The following is a 22,621-nucleotide window of genomic DNA, read 5'->3' on the forward strand; positions in this document are numbered from 1 at the left end:
TACCTCTACATTTAACATTAATTACTGTAACTCCGCGAAAACATCTTTTGATAACAACACTTCTTTTCCCTAGCATATGAAACACACAACTTTCGAGCTGGCCAGATATTTGGCTGAGTTGCATAATTACTTCCTATTCTTCCTATAAGCACAGAAGCACATATGAGATAAAACACACTCTTGAAATGACCAGAAAAGTTTAGACTGTATAACCCAAGGAACCAAAACTTGTGAAGTCAAATTTAACATAAGACTAACTTGTCAGCACTGTCTATGCTTATACACTACATTTCATTCCACTAGAATCAATGTGAATACATGAAGGAATAGAGGACTTAGCAGTGGTAAATGATGAGTATTTTGTCAAACAAGTTAAAAATAACAACAAAAATAACATTATATACAAATAGCCGATTTGAAGACATACAAGTAGCATGCAAAGTTTTTTTTTTTTATTTTTGCAAAACTTAAATTAATTTTCAAAGATCAGATATACCACTGAAAGTATAACATTTATTTCTGATGTTGCAATGTCTATGCAGAAGGACTAAACCCATGCATTTATGACAGGAGGATGATTAAAGAGATCTACAGTTACAGAAATCATTCTATTCTCAATTCTCCTGAGTCTAGAAACTGCACAAAATAAAGTAAGAGATATTTGTTTTATATCTGAGTTTAAATGCTCCTCTTGGTGTTTTGATGTCTCACAGGAAAAGGATTTTCATAGAATTACAAACTGAAATGAAAACTTCAGTGGTCTCTTTTGAATCTGTTTATTCAGAACCAACTCATTCTGAGCATATAAGTAAAAATAATCTCCAAAGCTACTATTACTGAGTTCAGAAAAAGCTCAGTTCAATGGAACCTCTCCAGCCAAGGCTTGGCTGTCTAAAGTACCCCTTGGTTAAACAGGTTTTTTTTCTATCTTCTTTATAAACAACATACTTGCACCTTCCTCCAGTTTTTTTATCCTATCTTTCCAGTTACACATACTAACATTCTAACTTGTTCACATCTTCCTGCTTGAACATCCAGAAAAAGATAACTTCAAAATGAATCTGAGTTGATGAGAAAGCCTTCAAATATAGGTTAAAAATTTTAAGTTTTGAGTATCCAAAAGAACACCGGATTACACAAGTAATACCTGCACCATCTTTATTTTTTCTTACAGAAAAAAGAATATCCAACCATCTTATACTTTATAGAATGCCTCATGAGATACTAGAATACTTACTGCCAAGTACCTATTTATATCATTTAGTTCTAAATTAAACTTAGTTTTAAGTTCCCAAAGACTTGGAATATATGTTAAGACTGGGTATTAATATGTATGGTGGCATAAAAGCTGCTGAACAGTCAGCACATCCTATAGGTTGGAAAGGTGAATATGCGAAGTACGAAACCAGTGTCAGGAGAGAAACCAGAGGACAACATAAGAACGTTGCTTGGGGAATATGTCCATCCACTGTATGTGCAGACAGAATTCATCCTCTACTCCACTTTTTCAAAAGTAAATGAAAGTATTTATTTTTCTTTTTAACTGACAAGTGTTGGGTTGGGGAGTCTCGATTTTTAAAAAGCATTTTTAGCAGATAATCAAAAGATTCTAAGGAACAAGAAAGTTTAGAAAGATCAACAGGAAAATCAACACTGTACTTGATGTGAAACAAAAGGTCTTTCAACAGATTACCCTGAAATTGTTTTCAAAGGCAACAGCTGTAACTGTACTATTTACGTGTCCTAAGAGAAAACACAATTAACAGAAACTGTAACTTGGCACTTACACTCTTTTTGTATCATCAAAAAGGCAACACAAAAAATTAATCTTAAAATAACTATCTGATTTGTGGTAAGTTGAGTGCCTTTTATCCCTCTATAGTTTGTACGAAATGGTCACTATGTTACTTTTTCTAATTCTTATGTTCTACTAAAAACAGACATATGTATCTATATTTATTGTGAAGTAGGTCCTGTAGAGGCAAGAGCAAACTGTTTTTTGTTATTAAGTACATATGTCTCTAGAGTAATCATTATGGTATTCTTCTCCAGGAACAGCAGATCACATGAGCTGAGGTTACCAGTGCTACTGGAGTGATCATTAAAAGCAGTGGAATGTAGGCATTGGCATTAGCCATTACCACTGGGGAAATTCAAATCCGCATTGGAATCTCAGGTGTCAGAATTAAATACGTTAATTTTATTATCCTACAGTCTCTAAACTAAGACAATAACTTTAAAGTTATTTAAAGGTAAAACACCCCTCAGAATATTTTTACTTCAAGGGAAAATTAAGAAAATTCATCATAATGGAAAGATCACAGAGAAAGTAGAACCCCTTCAAGTGTCACAAAATGGAACGATCATAGTAAAGACTACAGTAGTGTTAGAATGTCAGCAAAACCAAACAATTTAAACATATGTCACATGAACCAAGAACACATGCCATGCCTCATCCTCTACGGTGTGCATTTTTTTCTAATACTACTGAACAGTAAATGTACCTGGTTAAGTGTGTTATCAGTCTTTAGTTCTTTATGATTGGAATACTGGATATAAATAGGTTGGTTACGAAGATGAGGTGTCACAGCAGAGTAGTAATTAACCATAGTGATAGCTGCCTCTTCTGTAGCAAGTTCCAAAAATGCCTGTAATGAAAACAGTTAACTTTCAGTATTTACAAATCAGATAATCTTCATATTAGCAGCATATTAAAAAAACACTGGGTTTGATAACACATTTTAACAAATATCAGTCTTCAGAAAATGTTATTCTCTATATACTAATGTTATTTCCTAAGCTACTTGATCTCCAAAAATTCATCTGTGAAGACACGAGAATAACTTTCTGCTTTAGTTAGCTGCCAACCATTTCCTGATTCACCTCAAAATTTACTAAAAGGTGGTGTGAGTTCATTAAAAAACTGAAAGGAACAAAAGTTCTTTTTTTTCTTTACTGCTTACTGTTATATGACTTATTTCAACAACATTTTAACAATACATTTTGAAATCAGACATATTAAAAAATAGAAAGCAACAAATTACCTGATTTTTCCCTTTCAGCATCAAGATGTTGGTTACTTTACCAAAGGGTAAACCTAAAGCAATAACTTCTGTTTCTGTCACTTCCCCAGGCAATTTCCTGATATGAAGAACACGAGAAGGAGCCCCATCCATTTTATCATCACCTTTGAATTTCTTGTTGTCATTACCATTAGCTGAAAGACATATTCAGACTGTATTTGAAAAGTTTACTGATATTATTAGTTATTTATTAAAAAATGCTTTCAATCATAAACATGAAGTTATAAGTAAGTCAGCTCTTTATTTGGTCTAAATAAAATTCAAGGGGTCAGAACAAATTCTGCAGAGATAAACATTAGTTTCATGAAAGGTGGACTGTGTGAGACTAACTTAGTAGCCCTCTGTAATAACTCATTTTCCAAATAAGACAAAAACCACAGCAAAACCTTCACTTTAACTGAAGCAACTCATATAATACCACGTAAGAATATTAATCATGACTCAAAAGGGCTCACATAAGAACTCTAAAGTACACTAAAAAAAAACCAATTAATGGTTTACCCAGAATTTTTTTGAAAGACAAAAAATGTTGGTGAATAGCTGACACAAGATAGGCTAAAGTGAAGTTTTTTTAAGAATACTTGCACTAAGGACCTGGATAGAAAAAGTAGAAAAGTATCAAAGCAAGACAGTAAGCCATTATTAACACTGGGAAGGATCACACTGGAGAAAGGTGATGACCCAGAGGACTGACATCCCAAAATCTGATGAAATCCACAATTTAAGGACAAACTAGAAAAATGCCCCTTAAGAACTACTAGCTTACTCACAGAAAAAGAAAAACCAATGAACCTGATGCTGCCATCACAGATGGGGGTAGAGGAAGAGACAGACAAGATTTTCCTACCAGAATCAGGGAAGTATTAATACCAGTGTACAAAGCACCAGACAGACATTATTTGGAATACTGTCCAGAATTCTTGCATAGAATTCCAGCAAAATTCCACCTTGAGTTCCTTTTTCTTGAACATATCTAACACCTAGCTAACCAGTTGGATGGAAGAAGTCTTGCTTTTGAATGTAGGCCAGAAAAAAATTATTTGCTTTGGTTAAAAACTATGCTAGTGGAGCAAGCATCAGAGAGGCAAGAGGTAAAGAAGATCAGTGTCATAAGATATACAGATATTAATGAATTAATCAATGCTGAAAATCAGCCACATTTAGATATGAACAAAGCAAGTGCAAAGACCTCCTTTTCTCTACTTTTGGACATAAAAAATGCAACATATTTAGATTTATCTAAATATAAAAGTCAAGATACTCTCTTAGTTAAAAATATTATGCCTTAGAGGCAAGGTCATGCTTTAATTCCACACCCCCACTCTGTATCACTACCCCTTCCCATCCCCTCAAAAAAATTTCCACAACTGAGCTTTCTAAAAAGTTCTTGCACTACAGAACACTAAGCATTTTCCAACTTACTACAGCAGAAAAAAACAACAAAAACCCAGCGACATTTGAAACTGGTCGAAATTCAGCTATAGGTTATCTCCAACTGACAGTGCTAGAAGGGTTCAAATCCATGCAATAGTATGTATTTTATTTTGGTCTGCTGCACAGAAAGACAAATTTGATGGAACATAGGAGAGTAAAATTTCAAAAATACAGACTGAAGTAGGATCTCAAGTCTATCCTTAGTCTGCATAATGCTCCAACTTGTATCATTTTGGAAAACATGGTGAGAATGAGCTTCCAAGTAGCCAGATTTTAACTCTTCAATATTATACAATACAATGCTTTGTCTCAAAGGGACAGGCAGTCAAAGTTTATGAAAATTACTTCTATTTTTCACCTGAGGTTCATCATGCAACAGTCCTCCCTAGTCATCAATTTAAATTTCTATTAAAAAAAAAAAAAAGGAAGAAACAAGGTGAAGTGGGATAGGCTGGACAATGCACTGCCAACAAACTTGCAAAAAGTAAAAGAATTACAGTGATACTAAAACTGCATGTCCAATGCCCTTCATACCTAAGCTTTCTCATAATTTCAATTCATTACAAGTTTCAAAAATTAAATATGAAACATTAACAATGAGAAATGAGAAAATGAAAATAAAGTTTTTTAAATGAAAGCATTTTCTGAAACTGATTAAGAAACCTCTGGTTTTATTACACCACCAGAAAAATATACACCATGAAAGCTCAGATCACTAATTAGAGAGCTGTTTTGTCTTTGGTGTGGTTTTAAACATACAACTTTGACATATTAACTTTTCCACAGCAAGAATAATTTCAAGAATTATTTTTTAGATGAAAGCTTTTATTTGAATTAGGTTTTAGGTAGTCCCAGCATTTTTAGTAAAAGTATCACTGGCCAGTATATAAAGACTCATATATATGCATATGAAATGTTCCTTTAAGAATTATTTAACACAATGATTTAATAATTATTGTATTATCCAAATAGATTGATTTTCCATCTATTAGCATTGCTATCCAATATTGGCATTTTACACAGTTATTCAACTTTTGTTGCAGTAGGTTTAAAGTTTAAAATAAATATTTTGTTGTACTAAATATATTTTTTTCCTAAAGAGCAGTTAACATCTTTAATTTAACTCGTGTATACAAATCTCACACAATTTTATCTTTTAAACTGTCTTAAACATCTACTAAACTATTCTTTAAACTTTTTTTACTTACTGTAAAAAAAAAAGCTATGTAGAGAAGTGCCTACGCAAAAGCGTCTATATGAAAAAGTACATAAATATATTAAAGTAGTATATACAAAAAGATACAGAATTAGGTACTAAGGAATGTATGGCAATGAGATAAATGGGGTGTGGAAGGGAAAGGATGGGGGGACTGGCAACAAGCATTCTCTGTGCCACGTACTTGCCCACAGAAAATTTTCAGCAGTTGGGCAAGTAACCATGACAAAAGCTCGTTATTACTTTTTGACAGGGGCATATCTTGTACAATGAAAGCTGAACATGTGGGGAAAAAATGAAGCCCACCATCCTTAAGTAAAATTTATGCCAAATTAAACAGTGGATTTTGGAAGTCGGAAGAAATTAACACATCAGTTGTTGAAAGTAAAGAGAACATGTACTTTTTCTACTTTTGATCATTCAGTATAGCCTAACACTAATTTACTGTTTCAGTAATGGCAGTAATAAAGTGTCATATACTATATACACATGCACATACACAAGTGGATTTTTCAAAACATTCGTGGAACAAATTAAATTTAGTTTTTAGAAGAGTTATTGAGAGTTTCTGGTACTGTATGAAACCTTTCTCCTTAATTGTAGTCTCTGATTTATCATTATAAATGGTAATTCTCAGCTGAAGACACATCATTAAACTGCACTTGGGAACAGAAAACCAGGTTTCCAACATGGGAACTCAACTTATATAGAGCCGCTGAAAGGTGAACTCAACTACTGTTGAAACAAAAATTTCATTCTCTAACAGTTGTATTGGCATAATCAGCATCCATAAAGGTCAAAAAGTAAGTCAAGAGGAACAAGGTACTTGAGGAATAACATGGTCTTTTGGTAGAAATGGAGTCTATGGCTAAGCAAGCAACCCAAAAGATCCTTCCCTATACAGCAGTTAAAACAAAATTGCTGAAAACTATGGGGAGGTCAAGGGATATTGCTAGGAGAAACCTCAAAAGCTGACTAATAACTACAGCTGAGAAACTGCTATTAAACTGGAAGCTTACTGGCAAGTAGTTATTTCATCATGTAGTTTGGCTTTCATCAGACTTGAATACCCTGATGCAAATCAAGCATCTTGTGCTAACATTTTAACAAATATAAAGATGCACTGAAAAGGACCACACTACAACATTTGGGGGAAAAAAGTTTAAAAAAAATCACAGTGGGAATGGCTAAAACACAGTGCTAGTATTAGTTCATTTACTAATCATGTTACAGCCTTAAATATATAGTTAAAAAAATATAATCAAAAAATCAGAACCAAAACCCTGAATCATAGAAACATTTTGGTTAGAGAAGACCTTTAAGATCGAGTCCAACCACTAATCCCGCACTGCCAAGTTGCATTGAACCATGTCCCCAAGCACCATATCTACATATCTTTTAAATACCTTCAGGGATGGTTATATTCAATTCAGACTACCAAAATTCCCCATGTTCTATAACAACCTCTGTACTGATCAAGTCCTCTTCAGCTCTCCACTAAGGAGAAGAAAAATTAGTTTTCAGGTGACATCAGATGTGTACTTCTACACAAAATCTCAGCACTACTAATGGCATTCAAAGCATTATTTTCCCATATAAATAGGATACTACAGTTTAAATATAATTGATATACAAGCACATCCCTGCTGCACAGTTCTTTCAATTCAGCATAAATCAACTCGTTGAAATTGAATGCTTACGAGCTGACAAAGCCTACAAATGGCTACAATCTGAGCAACTTGGGTCCTAATTTTCAGTTAGAAACTTCTATTTTATTAAACACAGAAAAACCTATATAAAAAAGCAACAGAATGAACTGCAATATACACAAGGCATATTTTAAGTCCAAGTCATTCATTCAAGCTATGAAGATTCAATGCTCCCAAGCAGTTTTTGCAGAAAAACTGATCTTCAAGTTCAGCATCGCTGCTAGGAAAGACTGAACAGTTTACTTCCTGATGACAACTATTTTTGAAAAAATATTTTTCATAAAATTTCATCCTAGAGGACTTTCTCTGCACAAATTTTTTTTTATTTGTTGAGAAATACACAAAGTTCTGAGATCTTTATTTTAGGTACTTTATTTTAGGCCTTCCTGGAACACTTATTTTGTTGTCCAGTACAATGAGTTTGTATGTAGTAAAGACAAGAAGCTTACTAACAGCAGTATTCTTTACTGATGCTAATGTAGAAAGTACTTCTTGTTTCACCTTGGCTAAATATACGAAATTTAATGTTATCAGCAAGTGGAACAACATAGGACACATATTAAGATAGGAAATAAGTAACTAAGAGAAAGGCAGTGGAATTATGAAGATATCTAGTTTACAGTTGTGGATTATGATCACACAGAAATATTAAATGTTGCACTGGCTACCAAACACAATCATCTGCCTCAAACAACCAGCTATGGAAACTGTAGATAATTGCAAATTGAGAGGGTATAACAGAGATCATGTGGTTTCATTTCTGGAAGGTTCTTTCCTTAAATATATGTACCCGGCCCTGATGTAAGTGACAGAATGTAGGAAAAGGAGACCTCTTGTCTGATCCAGTGACAAACTTCTCCACAAGTGTCAACAGGTTCCCAAAACCAAAAAAATAGGATCTTTGTTTTAATACACAAATCTTCAAAAGCTCAAATCAAAGATAACATCTGGAATTTAAAATGCTTGAAAGAATAAAAAAGGAGATACTATGCCCAAAAATAAGGTAGAGACACATAGAATATGAACTTGTCTGAAGTCTGCATTTGTTAATCTTAAAATTAGAGATTACATGGTCATTGTTAATTATGCTTTGGTTGGTGGGGGTTTTTTGTTGTTTACCACGGACATGGGTCATGTGCAAATGAAAATCTTGACCAATCAACTAGCTTTTAATACAAAGAATATTGCTTACCAGGAGTATGAGCTTAAAGAAGTAAACAAGGTGAAACAATTAAGAAATGTTAACTACACAGCTTTTATCTGGCACATCTGCACATAGGTTGCACCCCTATTTCAAAATCCACTGAGCATTATGTTTTCTAAGTAACGGTGATAACACATTTACAATATGATATAGTGGCTTTTCAGTGTTGCACAGCCTAAAACTAATACACTTCAATTTAGTCCTTAAAAATATATAAAAATACTACAGCTAGAGAAAAAACCCAACTGAAGTGGAACAACAATGAATTACCATGGCATAGTGATGCAGACAGAAATTACCTAAACTAATAATAATAGCCACATTAAATTTCTCTCATCCTGAGGTTTTTTTAATTTTTGTTTCTTAATTTACAAAAAGATTATATTGTTCAGACATTCAGAGCATTAAAATGTAGCTCATCTATGTGCATATCTGTAGAAAAATGTAAATTATACTATATTATTAAATTATTATACTTTCCAATCACATGTGATGTACTTCTTCAAATCTTTCCAATTATTATTAACTGTAATCAATTTACAAACTTCAGAAGTAAATTATCTATGTTTAGGCATCATTAATGTTAACTAATAACCAATTTTACTTAATGTGCTATCAAAAAATGGCACATCTATGTTTATTCCCCAAGTTAAACACAGCGCTTGAAATATTATTAGCCTGTATGCCTCAGTGCTAAGTATTCTGTTAATACAATGAATTACCTACCAAAGTCACTGCTAACATTCCCTGCTAATTAAGTAAAAACAAGATCAAGATTAATAGTATCATTTAAAGCTCCAGGAGTTTGGTGAGCTCAGTTGCAAAAGGATTTTTGGAATGTTTCTACTGATTTACCTTAAACACACAAACGTGAACAATGAAATTGGTGGCAGCTGTAACAAGAAAATCTGACAATTTCTCTGTTTCAATCCCTTGTCTTTGACAAGCCAATTTTCACAGAACTGTCATTAACATCTTTTTATCTACATCCCTTAAAAATGTTACATTTACAGTTCATGGCATGAGTAGCCTCATACAGGTAACTATTCCTAGAACTTCCATTAAATACTACTCCATCTGAACAGCAAAAGCCTCACAAGTTCAGCATAAAAGCAACCCATTACAGAGGAAACACCTTTTGTAGTTCTTAAAGAGAAGGGACTTTTTTCTTTAATTTAAAAGCTGCAGAATAAACAACTGCAGTTATGTATTTACTGAACATAAGCACTGAAAGGTAAAAAAGTTATTTATGTACAATCATTTACAATGTGCATTACTAATGTCTTCAAAAACATCCAGAGTCAAAAATATTTTTTAAATATCCTGGTTTCAGCTCTGGTTTCTCAGAATCCTGTTACCAAATCATTTTAGTTTACCCAAACAGCCTTTCCAGTCATTGTGCACCAACATGAAAAAAATTAACTCACAGATCTTTATGACAAGGTTATGTTCTACAAAGAGATCAGAATCAAGCAAGATTAAGATAGAAAATACAAATAAACTTTAAAAATATTTTTCAGAAAAGCTAAAGGAAAACACTAGTAGTAGTTCAAGCAGTAGCAGAAGGCCTGTAGTTCCGACAGTACAACTTCAACATATTAGTGTCAGCTGGTGTCAAAAAGGTCAGAAACTTAAACATCTAACATAAAAAAAGAACTTCTTAGAAAAGCTTGGATATTTGCTGACCTGGAACTTTACAGGTTGTCTTCCCTAGCTACAAATTCTAATCTAGTAGATGGGATCCTTCCCTCAATGTTCACAGACTGCTGTTCTGCCATACTATTCAAACCAGTTTAGGAAAAAAAATAAATCTTGTATATTTTAATACAAATGCTTATCTGAAATTCCACAATTCCACAATGACAGGAATCAAATTATGTTCAGGAGATACAACGGTTCTGAATTAAGTGATAAAAGAACTCACACAGGAGTCACGCTCATCGCAGTCTTTCTTTTAAGGCTGCTCTACGCAAAAGACACAGAAGGTACCTATCACAGTAACTTCACTTGTAGTGAATGTTAATACAACATATTGTCAATCTTCTCTTACCTGTACGGTCTTGAAGGTGGATACTGATGACACAAATGCTTAGGAAATGCCCAAGGATCAAGCCTTGGATTTTGAGCCATGTCCAACAGAGTAGGCTTTTCCTTATTTCATATTGTTTATAAAATTATGAGTGGTTCAAATAATCAATAAGAACACAAATGAAATGTTTGCCCACCAATTTCACATATTTCACAATTAGAGTAAGAGTATTCATAAAAGCATTAAAGTACTACAGTATTCTGACTGAATGGTAGCTGAATACAAAAAACCACTAATGGAACAGTTACCATGATAAAAGGGTAGGAAGTTGGTTTTTAAAAACTCATCTTCAGTCTCACCCACAATGACACAGCCCTCAGTTCTACCAAAAACACACACTTCCATAAAAAGTTACGTTTGTTTTATAACTTAAGCATTTTCGTTTAGGTTAATGTTTCTATAGCACAGACTTAGAAAGAAATGAGGCTGTGATTGACAAGGTTTTGCTCTAAGTTCTGCCCTGCTAGGGCACTACTAGCGACAACTGGTTTTTTGATTGTGTATACTTTTACCAATGAGGCTCAGAGGATTACAAACTGTCTCCTTCTTCTGTTGATCTCTGTATCTGCTTGAAAAAATATCATGGGATCAGATACTGGAAATATCAAGGTCAAAACCAGAATAGGTTTCTAGATACATCAGAAAACAATGGCCAGGTCTGATAAAATCATGACACCTCCAAACTCTAAGAATGAAAGGGCATTAGCCCTAAAAGGCATATCAGTTTTAAGAGCTACAGAATAGGTCGATTTCTACAATGTGTCTCATTTACACAGAACTTAATAAGTGATCACAGATCTCTTAAGCCCTAGAAAATCTGAGAAAGATTCCTCACTACTATGCCTTGTCTACAGCAAAATAAACTCTATTCACAGTAGTTTTAAATTCTTCTGAAGAGAACAGTAATAACAGAACTGAAGCAAAAGGAGGACATTAATTCAGACATAAAGAACATTTGAACTCATTGGGTTTCAGGAGGTGGTGACAGAAAAATTAACTCACGAGTTTCCATTTCAGATCTAATTAATTCTGAGTTTACAATCTGAACTTGTAAACTGTGCAAGTCTGGAAAAAGTACTTCCAGGTCCACAATAAGCCAGACAGCTACAGGAGGATATATTCAGAAATAATACTGAACTGTGGATTTATCCTACTCTACAGGGTTTTTTATGCTATTTAAAAAAGGTAGGCAGAAGTTAAATTTGAATACAATAACAAGAAACTGTTTTAAAAAAAAAAATCTCCAAACAAACTAGTCCCCTTTCCACTGACCTCTGTGGAGAATTATTTGAATTACAGGACTGTATTCAGAGTGTGGGGTTTTGTTTGTTTGTGATTATTTTTCCGCCAACCTCCTTTATGTACTACACAACTTAAACGAAACCTTTTACAACAATCAACTGCTACTACAGGAGCCAGGTCACTGCTCTGGCCGCTGCCGCTTGCTAATGAGACCGTTTCTTGAGAAGTCACTCATGGTTCTGGATGCAAAAACAACAAAAAAACCCCAAACAAAACACACACACAAAAAAAGGAACACACACACAAAACCCCAAAACACCCATACAACAAAGAAACTCACAAGAATAAAACCCAAACCCTAAATCAGCTTAAAATGGGTGGAAATAAAAACAAGATGGGAATGAACATCTGTATTTGTTAAATACATCAAACTCCCAAGTTAGCCTCATGAGATCAAAACAGCCTTTTCCATTTTAAGAACTTTTCACAAAGAGAAGAATTTCTATGTAAAGGCTGCTTAGACAAGCTTCTGCACTTTTTCTTCTGAAAACTCAAAATTATAATAATTCAATTATTTTCCTTTAGCCTTTTTTCCTTTGATAAATTAAGTTGCATTTAGTTTTCCTGAACTAAAAGTTTTTCTGAAAATATATGTGGAAAATTATGTAATATTTAGAACTTTGTCCTCATAACAGTGCTCTCCCTCCCCCTCCCACTGCCCAAATCCAAACTCTTACACATACAACTTGAACTCCTTTTCATTCTAGCTTCTCATTTAAGTTAAGAAAATTGCTGAAGCACTAATTAATATCCAGGACTGCAGAGGACATCAAGAAAATGAAAACAAGAGGGACCTCTTCCAGAACCAGAAGAAAGAAAGAAAAACAAATGTTCTGGTGGTTCAAAATGGCTATGAATGCACTACACTGCACTTTTGATCTATTCCAAAGTATCATCACCTTTTCACCTCTAATTACAAAACTGCCAATGGAAGTGGTTCTCTTCCTCCTCCCAACACTGCACTGTGTTTAGCAACTGTGCAATCACATGACTGATCCATGTGCAAGCACATGACTGCTCCAAGGGAAAACATCATTTTGTTAGTATAGTTAAATGCTGGATTAGCTTATTCTGCAAGTTTATTAGCACTCAAACAGAAGAGAGTATAGCAGAAACATGTGAAGTTGGGTGAGGTTTTTTTCTGCTTGTGCTAAGGATATAGGATGAGAAAGCATAGAGCTACCCATTCTGGCAACAGCTGCTACCACAGCACCCCAAATATAACAGGAAATTGCATCCTGAATCCCAATCTCTTACTAATAGATTAAATGGAAAGAGTCTGCTACTAAAATCAGTGATTATAGTGCTCAGCACATAAATACAGAAAACAAGGCACAGTAAAGCAGTGAACCAGGCAACTAATTGGAAAACCCAGCAACCCTCTGATACCATGAATCAATTCCTCCACATCTCTAAGGAAAAAAAAAAAACAACAAACCAAACACAAAAAAACAACTGACAAGATGAAAAAAAAACAAAAAAGGCAAGACCTCTAAAATAAGCTTTCCAAGGGAATTCAATGCACATTCAACATACAGGAGCATCTGCAAAAGAAGACATTTTAGTAAGTGCCAAAAACCTATCTGGCATCACTAGAAATTTGATTAAAGAATAACCACACTCACTTTGCACTGACATTCACCACTGCAATCTCAAACTGTAGGAGCAAAGTGAAGCTTCCTGCTTTAGCAGTCAATCAGAACAGAGGAAAACTCTGCTCTCCTGAATCCATACTGTAGTACGAAACTGGCACAGTGCTCTTCCCTGTAATGCCCAGACTTGCAGGTGTCTAAGTGTGAAAAAGTTGATGCTACAGAGGAGTTAAGCTGTTTACCTTTGCTTGGCACTTGGGATTCCTTATTTTAAAAGCAGCTGTACAAGACAAGTGTAATTTTTCATCCCATCACTCACCAACAATTTAGTGCACAGACATCTCAAAGTTGCCTACTGTTTTATGGGATTATTCTTCTCAGACACCCAAGGTTTGTGTATATATAAGGTCACTACAGTCTAATACATGCCAACAGTTTATCCCTCTATAGCACGACAGATTCTTGTTTCAGTGTTCTCCCCTTGTAAAAAGGAAATGAGTCCAAGTATAAATCATAGATTTCTCCTTTGAAAGGGCATCACTTACCAGTAACTACCATGCTGCTCATGTTAGAGTTCGGGCTATTGAGTACACTGCCTGAAAGAAGTTCGTCAGATCCTCTCTAAAAAGAAAGAGACAGTAAGAGATTTTTTTTCCTCTATTTTGTGATTTTTAAAGATGATACTTCCTCTTTTCAGATAAGTGCAACAACTTGAAATCTAAGTAAAACGGTATATTTACATGGCAATCTGAAATGAGAGCAGCTTAAGCACAGTTGTTTAACCCACCACTGAAATGAAGCCATCTCTAGACACAATGAGAACTGCTGAACAATAATTCTGTCCAGCATTTCAAACTAAATTATTATTATGATTAAATATAGTCTATTTCAATAACATTTAAATTAACTCATAGTTTTATACTTTAATACACATATATATTAAATTATTATATCTAGCTGAAACTACAAAGGAAATCTATACAAATCGAAATATGGAGTTTAGCTCAATTCTGACACCCCTATTTAAAAAAAAAAAGATTTGTCTTCACAGGAAATGATCAATTTTCATTTGGGGGACATCCATTTCTACTGCAAAACACAATTTAGGGCAGAGAATTACATCTTCATTGTAATTCTTGAAACATGACAAATATCAATTAATGAATGACTTGAAAGTGGTCTGCAAAAATCAGAGGAGGGTTTATACTGAAAACACACAAGATAAGCCTTTCTTCTCAAATTATTTGCAAGATGGGCATTTGATGTAACTGAAGAGACTTATGCTTTTCACACCTTTTTCTTTCCTTTTTTTTTTTCTTTTACCACCCAGCCCCCTTCATCCCTCAAGACTTAACCTCCCAAAAAGCCTACAAAATATTTACATGATCTTTCAATAAAAAAAAATTTAAAGCATCCTTTGAATATTATCTTTAATTTCTTGTAGGTTCTATCCCCACTTAAAAAGTATTTCCACAGCACCCTTAAGACTAATCCAGATCACAGCTAAAATGGAAATGATGAAAGAAAACAAGTTACTACCCATCTTTATAAAAATAAATATTTTCACCTCTGTTGTGGATACTACAACAGAATCATGACTAGTTAGTGAATATGTTTTACAGAGCACCTCAATAATGCACAATAAATTAATCTGAGGCTATCACCTTTCTAGACAGTACAACTGAAAGACGTATAAAAACCAAACCTTTACCATTTTATCATATTGCACTGTGTCCACACACAGAACAGTATGTTAAAGTTTATATAGGTATATGCACACATAGAGCCATTAAAGTTTATGTAGTTTTCAACATCAGAATCTTTATGCAATTTATTGAATGCTCTAAGCTCTTAAGGGTACGTAGCAAGTAACAAAGCCGTGCCTATCAGATCAGCAACAGAGTTCCTTTAAAATGGCATCGTACCTAATACCAAGATTAGGTAGGACCATGAGAAGGACTAAGGCTTGTCCTTTTCAATATAAGGATGCATTTTTAATCAGATATAACCAAGGAAAAATTTAGCTAGACAAAGCTGAGAAGCAAGATAGGGAAGTTATAGAAACTCTCTGTTATTCAAACCACATTGCTTTCTACCATAAATACAATACACTAACAGGGGCACCCACTGTGAGCTGAAACATAGATATTCCTTCTTTCTCTTTAATGTTCTATTTTCTAACGTAATGTTCAAGATTACTAGCAGCACTAGCTTACTGAGTGGTAACAGCAGTTTTTTCTGCTTGCAGCTACCCACCTAGCCTTGCCTGCAAGCCCCTGTCTGCAGCCTGGACAGCTCAACTCAAGAGGCAGAAGTAGCAGCAGAGACTGAATCTGTTCACAGTCAAGCTGCTTAACATAATTCAGCAGCATTTTTTTCCCCTCAATATGACAGACATTAATTTGCAATGGTACAGCAGTTACTACATAAACAGCTGAAGCAGCCCCAGTACCAAATTAATGCTCTTCCCAGAACATGCAGGAACTTTACAATTCTGAAATATCTCAAATTTGAGTTGTCTTCAGCTTCAGAAAGTTACTTACAAGAGCAACTGCTGAATGAAAGAACGCGAGTGTGACTGCATACACTTCTGGCTCCTAGTAAATCAGGCTTTCAAAAAGCACAAATTACTCAATAGAGTGGATATTCAGTTACTGTATTTGTGTTTCATGAACAGTTCTCTCTTCATTTTCAAACATATCATTTTACATTTCATGAATACCTTCACAGTCAATCACAAGATTCTAGCATTGCACTTGAAAGTTTTAACATTTTTGCTTCAGAAGAATAAATAAATAAATATGAAGTTCTTACATTGGCCTGTATCATAATTCTACACTTGTCTTATCCGCATAAATTAGTGTTCAAAAGTCTGATTCACAAATGAACGGATTCATATGTGGAATGTTCTTCCAGCCCCCCATGAAATCACAAATGTACAGCAACCCTCTGCTAACTCACTCCCATACATACTTGTCAACCTTTCGGTCAAAGATCTCTCTTATCGTGTGAGTAATCATCTTTACTAGATATACATGCCTGTTTTTCCTAATTGCTTCTTAAGCAGCCTAGTCAGCTCTATACTTCATTCAATGTGTAACTTTAAAACCAGCTATGCAGCAAAAGACACATGATGTACTTGGACACAGAATGATTAAATTACAAAATCAAAACCAGTAACTGCCTGGTAATTGTGATTTACTTCAAAAGGGTTATCTGAAGATGCTGGTTTTCTAATAAAGCAATTTAATATAAGTATCCCAAGTAAGCCAATGTGTGCTCTTAGACTGGCACTACTACATGACACAAGCGTTTCCTGAATTACACAGACATAAATACTTATTTTACTTACATTTATTCAGCAGAGATGAGATTTTATTCAATTTGTTCTTTGGGGTGCCTGGATTTGGTTTTATGTGCATCTTCTCTCAGAGGGTGCTAAGACACAAAGGACTGGCATCTTGCTCCAAGAGCAAAGCTTTTCATAACTCTGCTATGTCACAGACATAACTCTGCTACAAATTTCAAGAACTATAAGTAATTTTCGAAGCATCCTGAATATTTAATTAGTCTTATTTTCAAGCACAGCGGTTCTGCTAGTTAAATCATGCAAAACAAAGAACCCTTTAAACTAAATTAGGTAATTGTATTGAGTGTTTCAGAGGTTAAGGAAACTAAAGTCAGATTTTCGAAGAGCATAGTGAATCAGATTCAAGAAGAATGGAAGATTCAAGAGCAATGTTCACTTCATTTTTCCCCCCATCTGTGCAAACTGCTGAGTTTAAAGAATCAAAGCAAGCTTGAGGTTGTGTAACAATACTGAAGATCACGAACACATAGATGGCAGAAACATTCACATCCAAGTTAAAATAACAAACAAACAAAAACCACCACAATGATTTTATTTCATCACAGACTGCAAAGAAATGTTACTGTAATAGCAACATGATAGAGACTAATTGAATATCCATTTTAGCATGAGGCAAGGAGATTATAAAGGACAAAATAAGAAGTACAAACTGCTATTACACTATTAATAGGTCATCTTCTGACATGCAGTCCTCAACAGTACAAGTTTTCACTGCCTTGCTTCTATTCCTACGAATGTTAAGAAGATTAATCTACATTAATCTTCCATAAAAGCTAACCACTAACTACTCTTATCAGAGATATTTAGAACATTTCTTTATGAAACCAGCATCTGCAAAAATACTAGTACAAAAAAAAAATCTCAAGGGAATTGCCAAACTAACATCTTGCAGTGAGTGAACCTTGAATTTACTGCAGTCAATACTGTCCTTTCAACGAAGCTCATGTTATCACACCCTTGCCCCCATGAGGGCATTTCCATCCGTGGTGTGAAAACATCATGTTAATGTATAGCTTCAATCAATGGAATTATGTAAAACTGACATGCAGGACTCACTTTCAAAAAAAAGATAAAAAATACACCAGCTCACACTTTTAATACATAGTTAAAATGCAAAATTGTATATACAAAAATTATTTTATATACTGTAAATTGAAGATACCACTTCGGCATTTTAGTTGATTTCCCTAAATGAATAGTTATTGTATATGCTGTCACTTCTAGAATTTACAAAATCAAGTATACAAAGAAAAAGAAGCCCCTAGCTTAGCAAATTATTCTCCCAGCTCCTTGCTTTAATAGTCATAGCTAACCCAAAATCCCTCACTACACAAGCTGGATTTACATAGAAGGATTTCAGATTTTGCCCCCCGCCCCGAAGAGACCACTATAAAGCTTCATGCTATCACAGGTTATATTAAGTAGCTATGTAATTTCAGGAAGTCATTACAGGCATACTATCCTTCCAGGCTAATCAAAATTATACTATATAGAAGTCTTTGCCAACTATTGTCCTCACATGCCAGATAGGGTTTTAAATATTTCAGACATTGCCCAGATTTTATTACATCCAAGGTACAACCAGAGAGTAACAACTTTGGCTTGAGAGTTACTAAAGTGATTTAGTCTTTTATGCATGCAAGTACTTTTTGAAAACTGTTTATGACCAAGAAACATGAGCTACTTTCCCAATAATTCAGGGCTATGGAGACGGATCAGCAGTTATGGCTGAACCTAACACAGCAGTGTATTACAGAAGGCATATTACAAATATGTGTAGAAGCACTACAATACTACAAGAACACTAAACCAATACTATTAGAAACAGTAAAAAAGTGACAAAACTGCACTTTGTTAAGAAGTCAACAGTATCATCTAAAATAACTTCTGAAATTTGCACTGGAAAATATAAAGACGACACTCAAAGATATTGAAAAATACATTTTCTGATAAATCCTCTCATTTGTGGCATTCAAATTTGTTGATATTAAAAACCTTTCTCAAAACACATGATGCTTCTGCCCTCCCCATTTCCCTCTCTCCCCCTTCTCCCCCAGCTGAAAGAAAAATAGGAAAACTTTAGTTGCACTGCACATTTACCACAGTCATTCTCAGCCTACAGGCACAAATTTCCCAAGGGGTATGACAAGCCAGGAGACAGATCTCATGATTTAAGGAAATCCAACAGCACTGTAAAATACTTCACTTCTAACAATATCTGGGAACAATTTAAGAGCGAGCCAGAAACCTGATAGTATGGGAAAGGAATAAAAGGACATGACAATTTCAACCAAGACATTAAGCATTCCCCTCTAACAGACACACCTGCAAACACACTACTTTAGTATCTGAATTAACTTTAGGGACTGGACGTTGGAAACAACAGAACAACACATTTTAAACCCCCCAACACAACATTTATAAACTTCGTTGAGTTTACATGTGTGATGGATCAGAATTCAACGAATGCTTCATTTTTAACACGATATATTTTTAATGAATCCCTGCATAAATGTATCCTCACATACTCTTTGGTGAAGAAGAAACACCTGATCTGCCTTATGCTCTGACTACATGCACTAATATAGATTACCCTAAAAAATTTGTTGCACCTCTCATATGTACAGGATCACAGAAGACCCGTTCAGGACAAGACAAGCCAAGTCCAAATGCACAATCCAAAAGAAACTCCATGCAGGTTCATAAATACTTTACACACTGTTTAAACTTTAAGCTTGTTATCACTTCACCAGAAGCTTACACGAAAGGAGTACACCTACTTGATTTTTTTTTAAAGGTTACACTATTTAAATATATTAGCATGAAATCTTATCAAATAAGGTCATGCACTCCATGGGTGCTTAATAACTCACTTGTAACTTAATACTGAATGAAAATCCAAATGTTAACTGGATACAATATAACCACCTTTCCATACTTACTGCTCTCCATATATTTACTTTTTCACCCTACTTCAATTCTTTTCCATACTCTTCTCAGCCAAGCATATATTGTTCACACAGCCAAACAACTAACTTTGCCATTTTAACACTCTCAGTTTTTCAGTAAGAAAGGATCTAGGAGAAAATTAAGCTTTTATTCTTGCAACTATTCACATAGTATATGCTATGTACCTCATTCATAAAAACATTAAAAGTTTGTAGGAATTGAGAGCAATCAACAGAATTTGAAAAGTCTTTAAGATGGAAAGGAGACAATTCTCAACTCCCCTGAAAAGAGCCAAATTTCTCAAAGCACCAAAAGATCAAGATGGACTATTAAACCAAAAAGCCAAAGAGTAAAGAATTAAATCTCCACTTGTACCATGTCACACAGCCCCATCTGGAAACCTCCAAACTTTCAATTGTAAGGAAAGACGCCAGGCAAGAACCTTGTTTCAAATGAATCGACACTTCAAAGATCAAGGAGAAAGTACGCTAACAAGATCATTTATTCCAGCATTTCAGACTTTCTATTCCACTTTTACCAGGAAAGAAAGCGTTACTCTCAAACAGCTGTACATTACTGGTAGTAAATTAGAATAGGTGAGAACAACTTACTAGAGCTATGATCTGGATGTTCTCTGCTTTCCAGATAGAGAATCACGGCACCCAGATGTACAGATTTGGTCCTTGAGTAGCTGTTTCTACACCTCAAGGTGGGATCAACATGGAAGGTATTTCCTACTAAATTATCTGCTATTTCCAATAATAAATTAAAAGCACTAGTGCTAGTTTGTCTGTAACTCAATACTCATGTTAAACATTTATAGAACTGATTTTATGAAAAGCTAAATACAGCTGTATGTACTTGCAGCTATAAAAAACCACCCAAACCTCTAAATCAAACATCACAGTCCCATTAACAGCTTGTGAAACCACAGCCTCATTTGAACCAACTACCATCAAATGCAGCAATCCTACCTTCCCCCTTGCCCCAGCACTTGTTCGCATTCCGTCCTTCCCAATTCTCTATTGCTACAAGCACTTATGCAACCACACGCTTTGGTACAAATCTGAGTAAAAAGATGTAACTCACTATTGTGTCAGCTTAGCTTTATCCTGGTTAAGTTCCCAAGAGAGGTCTGTGAATTGGCTACCTAAACATCTGTTGCTCAAGTATTACAGTGACAGAAAAAACTGGAATGAAGCTTGATTCGCTTGTGAAAACATGGCTCAAAGCTTTAAGAAATGGGAAAGGTAGTTTCATGCTGGTATAAGCTCATATTTTTCAGATCACAGAACCATAGAATATGCCGAGCTGGAAGGGACCCACAAGGATCATGGATTCTGACTCCTGGCCCTGCACAGGACCGTCCCAAAGCATTTCTCTTTGTACAACTCCCCCATTAAGATGCAAACATAAGTGTTCTGTTACAAATAAAGAATAGGTGATTTCCAATTAGTGACAGACATTAAAACACATCAAATAGATACAGTAAATCTTCCTTACATTGATGCATACTTACTACAGAGCACAAACTAATTTTCAACATTCTTCCTTTCCTTCCCCTTTTAGCTCTCCTTATTTTTTCACATATATTACAGTGGTAGAATGAGCATTAAAAAAAAAAAAAGGTACAAAGAAAAAAGAATTGGAGTAAACTGTTCTGAGAATAAATACAAAAGCCACTTCAAACAGGGTCAATTTATAAAAGTTACTGCTACAAAGAGAGCAAATATCTTTCACTGTAGGAAGTTATTTTTTGTCACCAAGGACATGCCACTGCTGAAGAGACAAATCCAGAAGCCAGTTCTAAACTTCTGAACATGGTCACACCATTCTTACTTCACTGCTATAATGTTCCACACCTTTTTTTGCTGTCTACTGCTACTATCACGACTAAGTATCATTCAACACAAAAGTTGTTTAGAAATATTATCCTAGCTAACGCAAAACAGTTTCTCCAATTCATAAAGTCCATTTTTCTCAAATCACTGCCTTTGTCTAATCTACTAGTAATTATATTACACATGAAAATATAGCTCAAAACTATAATTCTAATATTTTAAATACAATAAAACAGACAATCACATGGCATTTGTCTGTAAGAATGAATTAATTTTTTATCCTACCACTTCCTTCATTTTAAGTAGCCAAAATGACAACAGCGAAGGCAAAAGACTTCAGAAAAAAACTGAAAGGAACAAGCTACTGAAACAAATTTTTCCACTTCTTAAATTTAGTCTTCTGACAACTTGCTAGAATTTCTGACTTTTCAATACAAATTTTCATTATACAGTGTACAGATGAAATAAGTCACAAAGTACCCACAGTATTTGTTTCCACCATGAAGAAACTCTCAGTTAGTAGTAGCAAAAAAGGGTCAGTGTTCTATAATTTTGTAAGAGAAGATTATCCCTTAGAACTTGAGTTAAAAAAACCAAAGTGGACAATGCTTCAAGAGTACTTTACAGATTGCTACTTTGTGCTCTCTCCCTCAGTTCCTATCTCTCCTGGTTTTAGCTGCTGTCCTTCTCCCATACTACTATATTCCTCCATGTTAAGTTTCAGCAACCAGGAAATAGGGGGACTTTGTGATCCCTTACTGTCTGGAAAACTTAAAAAATACTAGGACAGTGCTTTTGAGCATCTTCTACCCATCCCTAACATAACCGACTA

General features: G+C 34.6%; 1 protein-coding gene across 6 annotated transcripts in view; it reads right to left on the reverse strand.

The window, feature by feature from the left end:
- PTBP2 (polypyrimidine tract binding protein 2) overlaps positions 1-22,621 on the reverse strand; it is a 51,086-nt gene that overhangs the window by 22,692 nt on the left and 5,773 nt on the right. For 4 of the 6 annotated variants that reach the window (XM_018081747.2, XM_018081746.2, XM_018081744.2 and 1 more), the window contains exons 3-5: positions 14,175-14,250; positions 3,045-3,217; positions 2,505-2,648 (exon numbers count right to left, since the gene is read on the reverse strand). In XM_018081747.2, coding sequence (XP_017937236.1) covers positions 2,505-2,648; positions 3,045-3,217; positions 14,175-14,250 — 393 coding nt within the window. Of the gene's footprint in view, positions 1-2,504; positions 2,649-3,044; positions 3,236-14,174; positions 14,251-22,621 lie in introns of those variants that run through there. The other 2 variants (XM_018081749.2, XM_018081748.2) reach the window with 2 other exon arrangements.

Source organism: Manacus vitellinus, unplaced genomic scaffold (assembly GCF_001715985.3).
Source record: "Manacus vitellinus isolate BGI_N305 unplaced genomic scaffold, ASM171598v3 scaffold_56_pilon, whole genome shotgun sequence".
NCBI classification, from domain to species: Eukaryota; Metazoa; Chordata; class Aves; order Passeriformes; family Pipridae; genus Manacus; species Manacus vitellinus.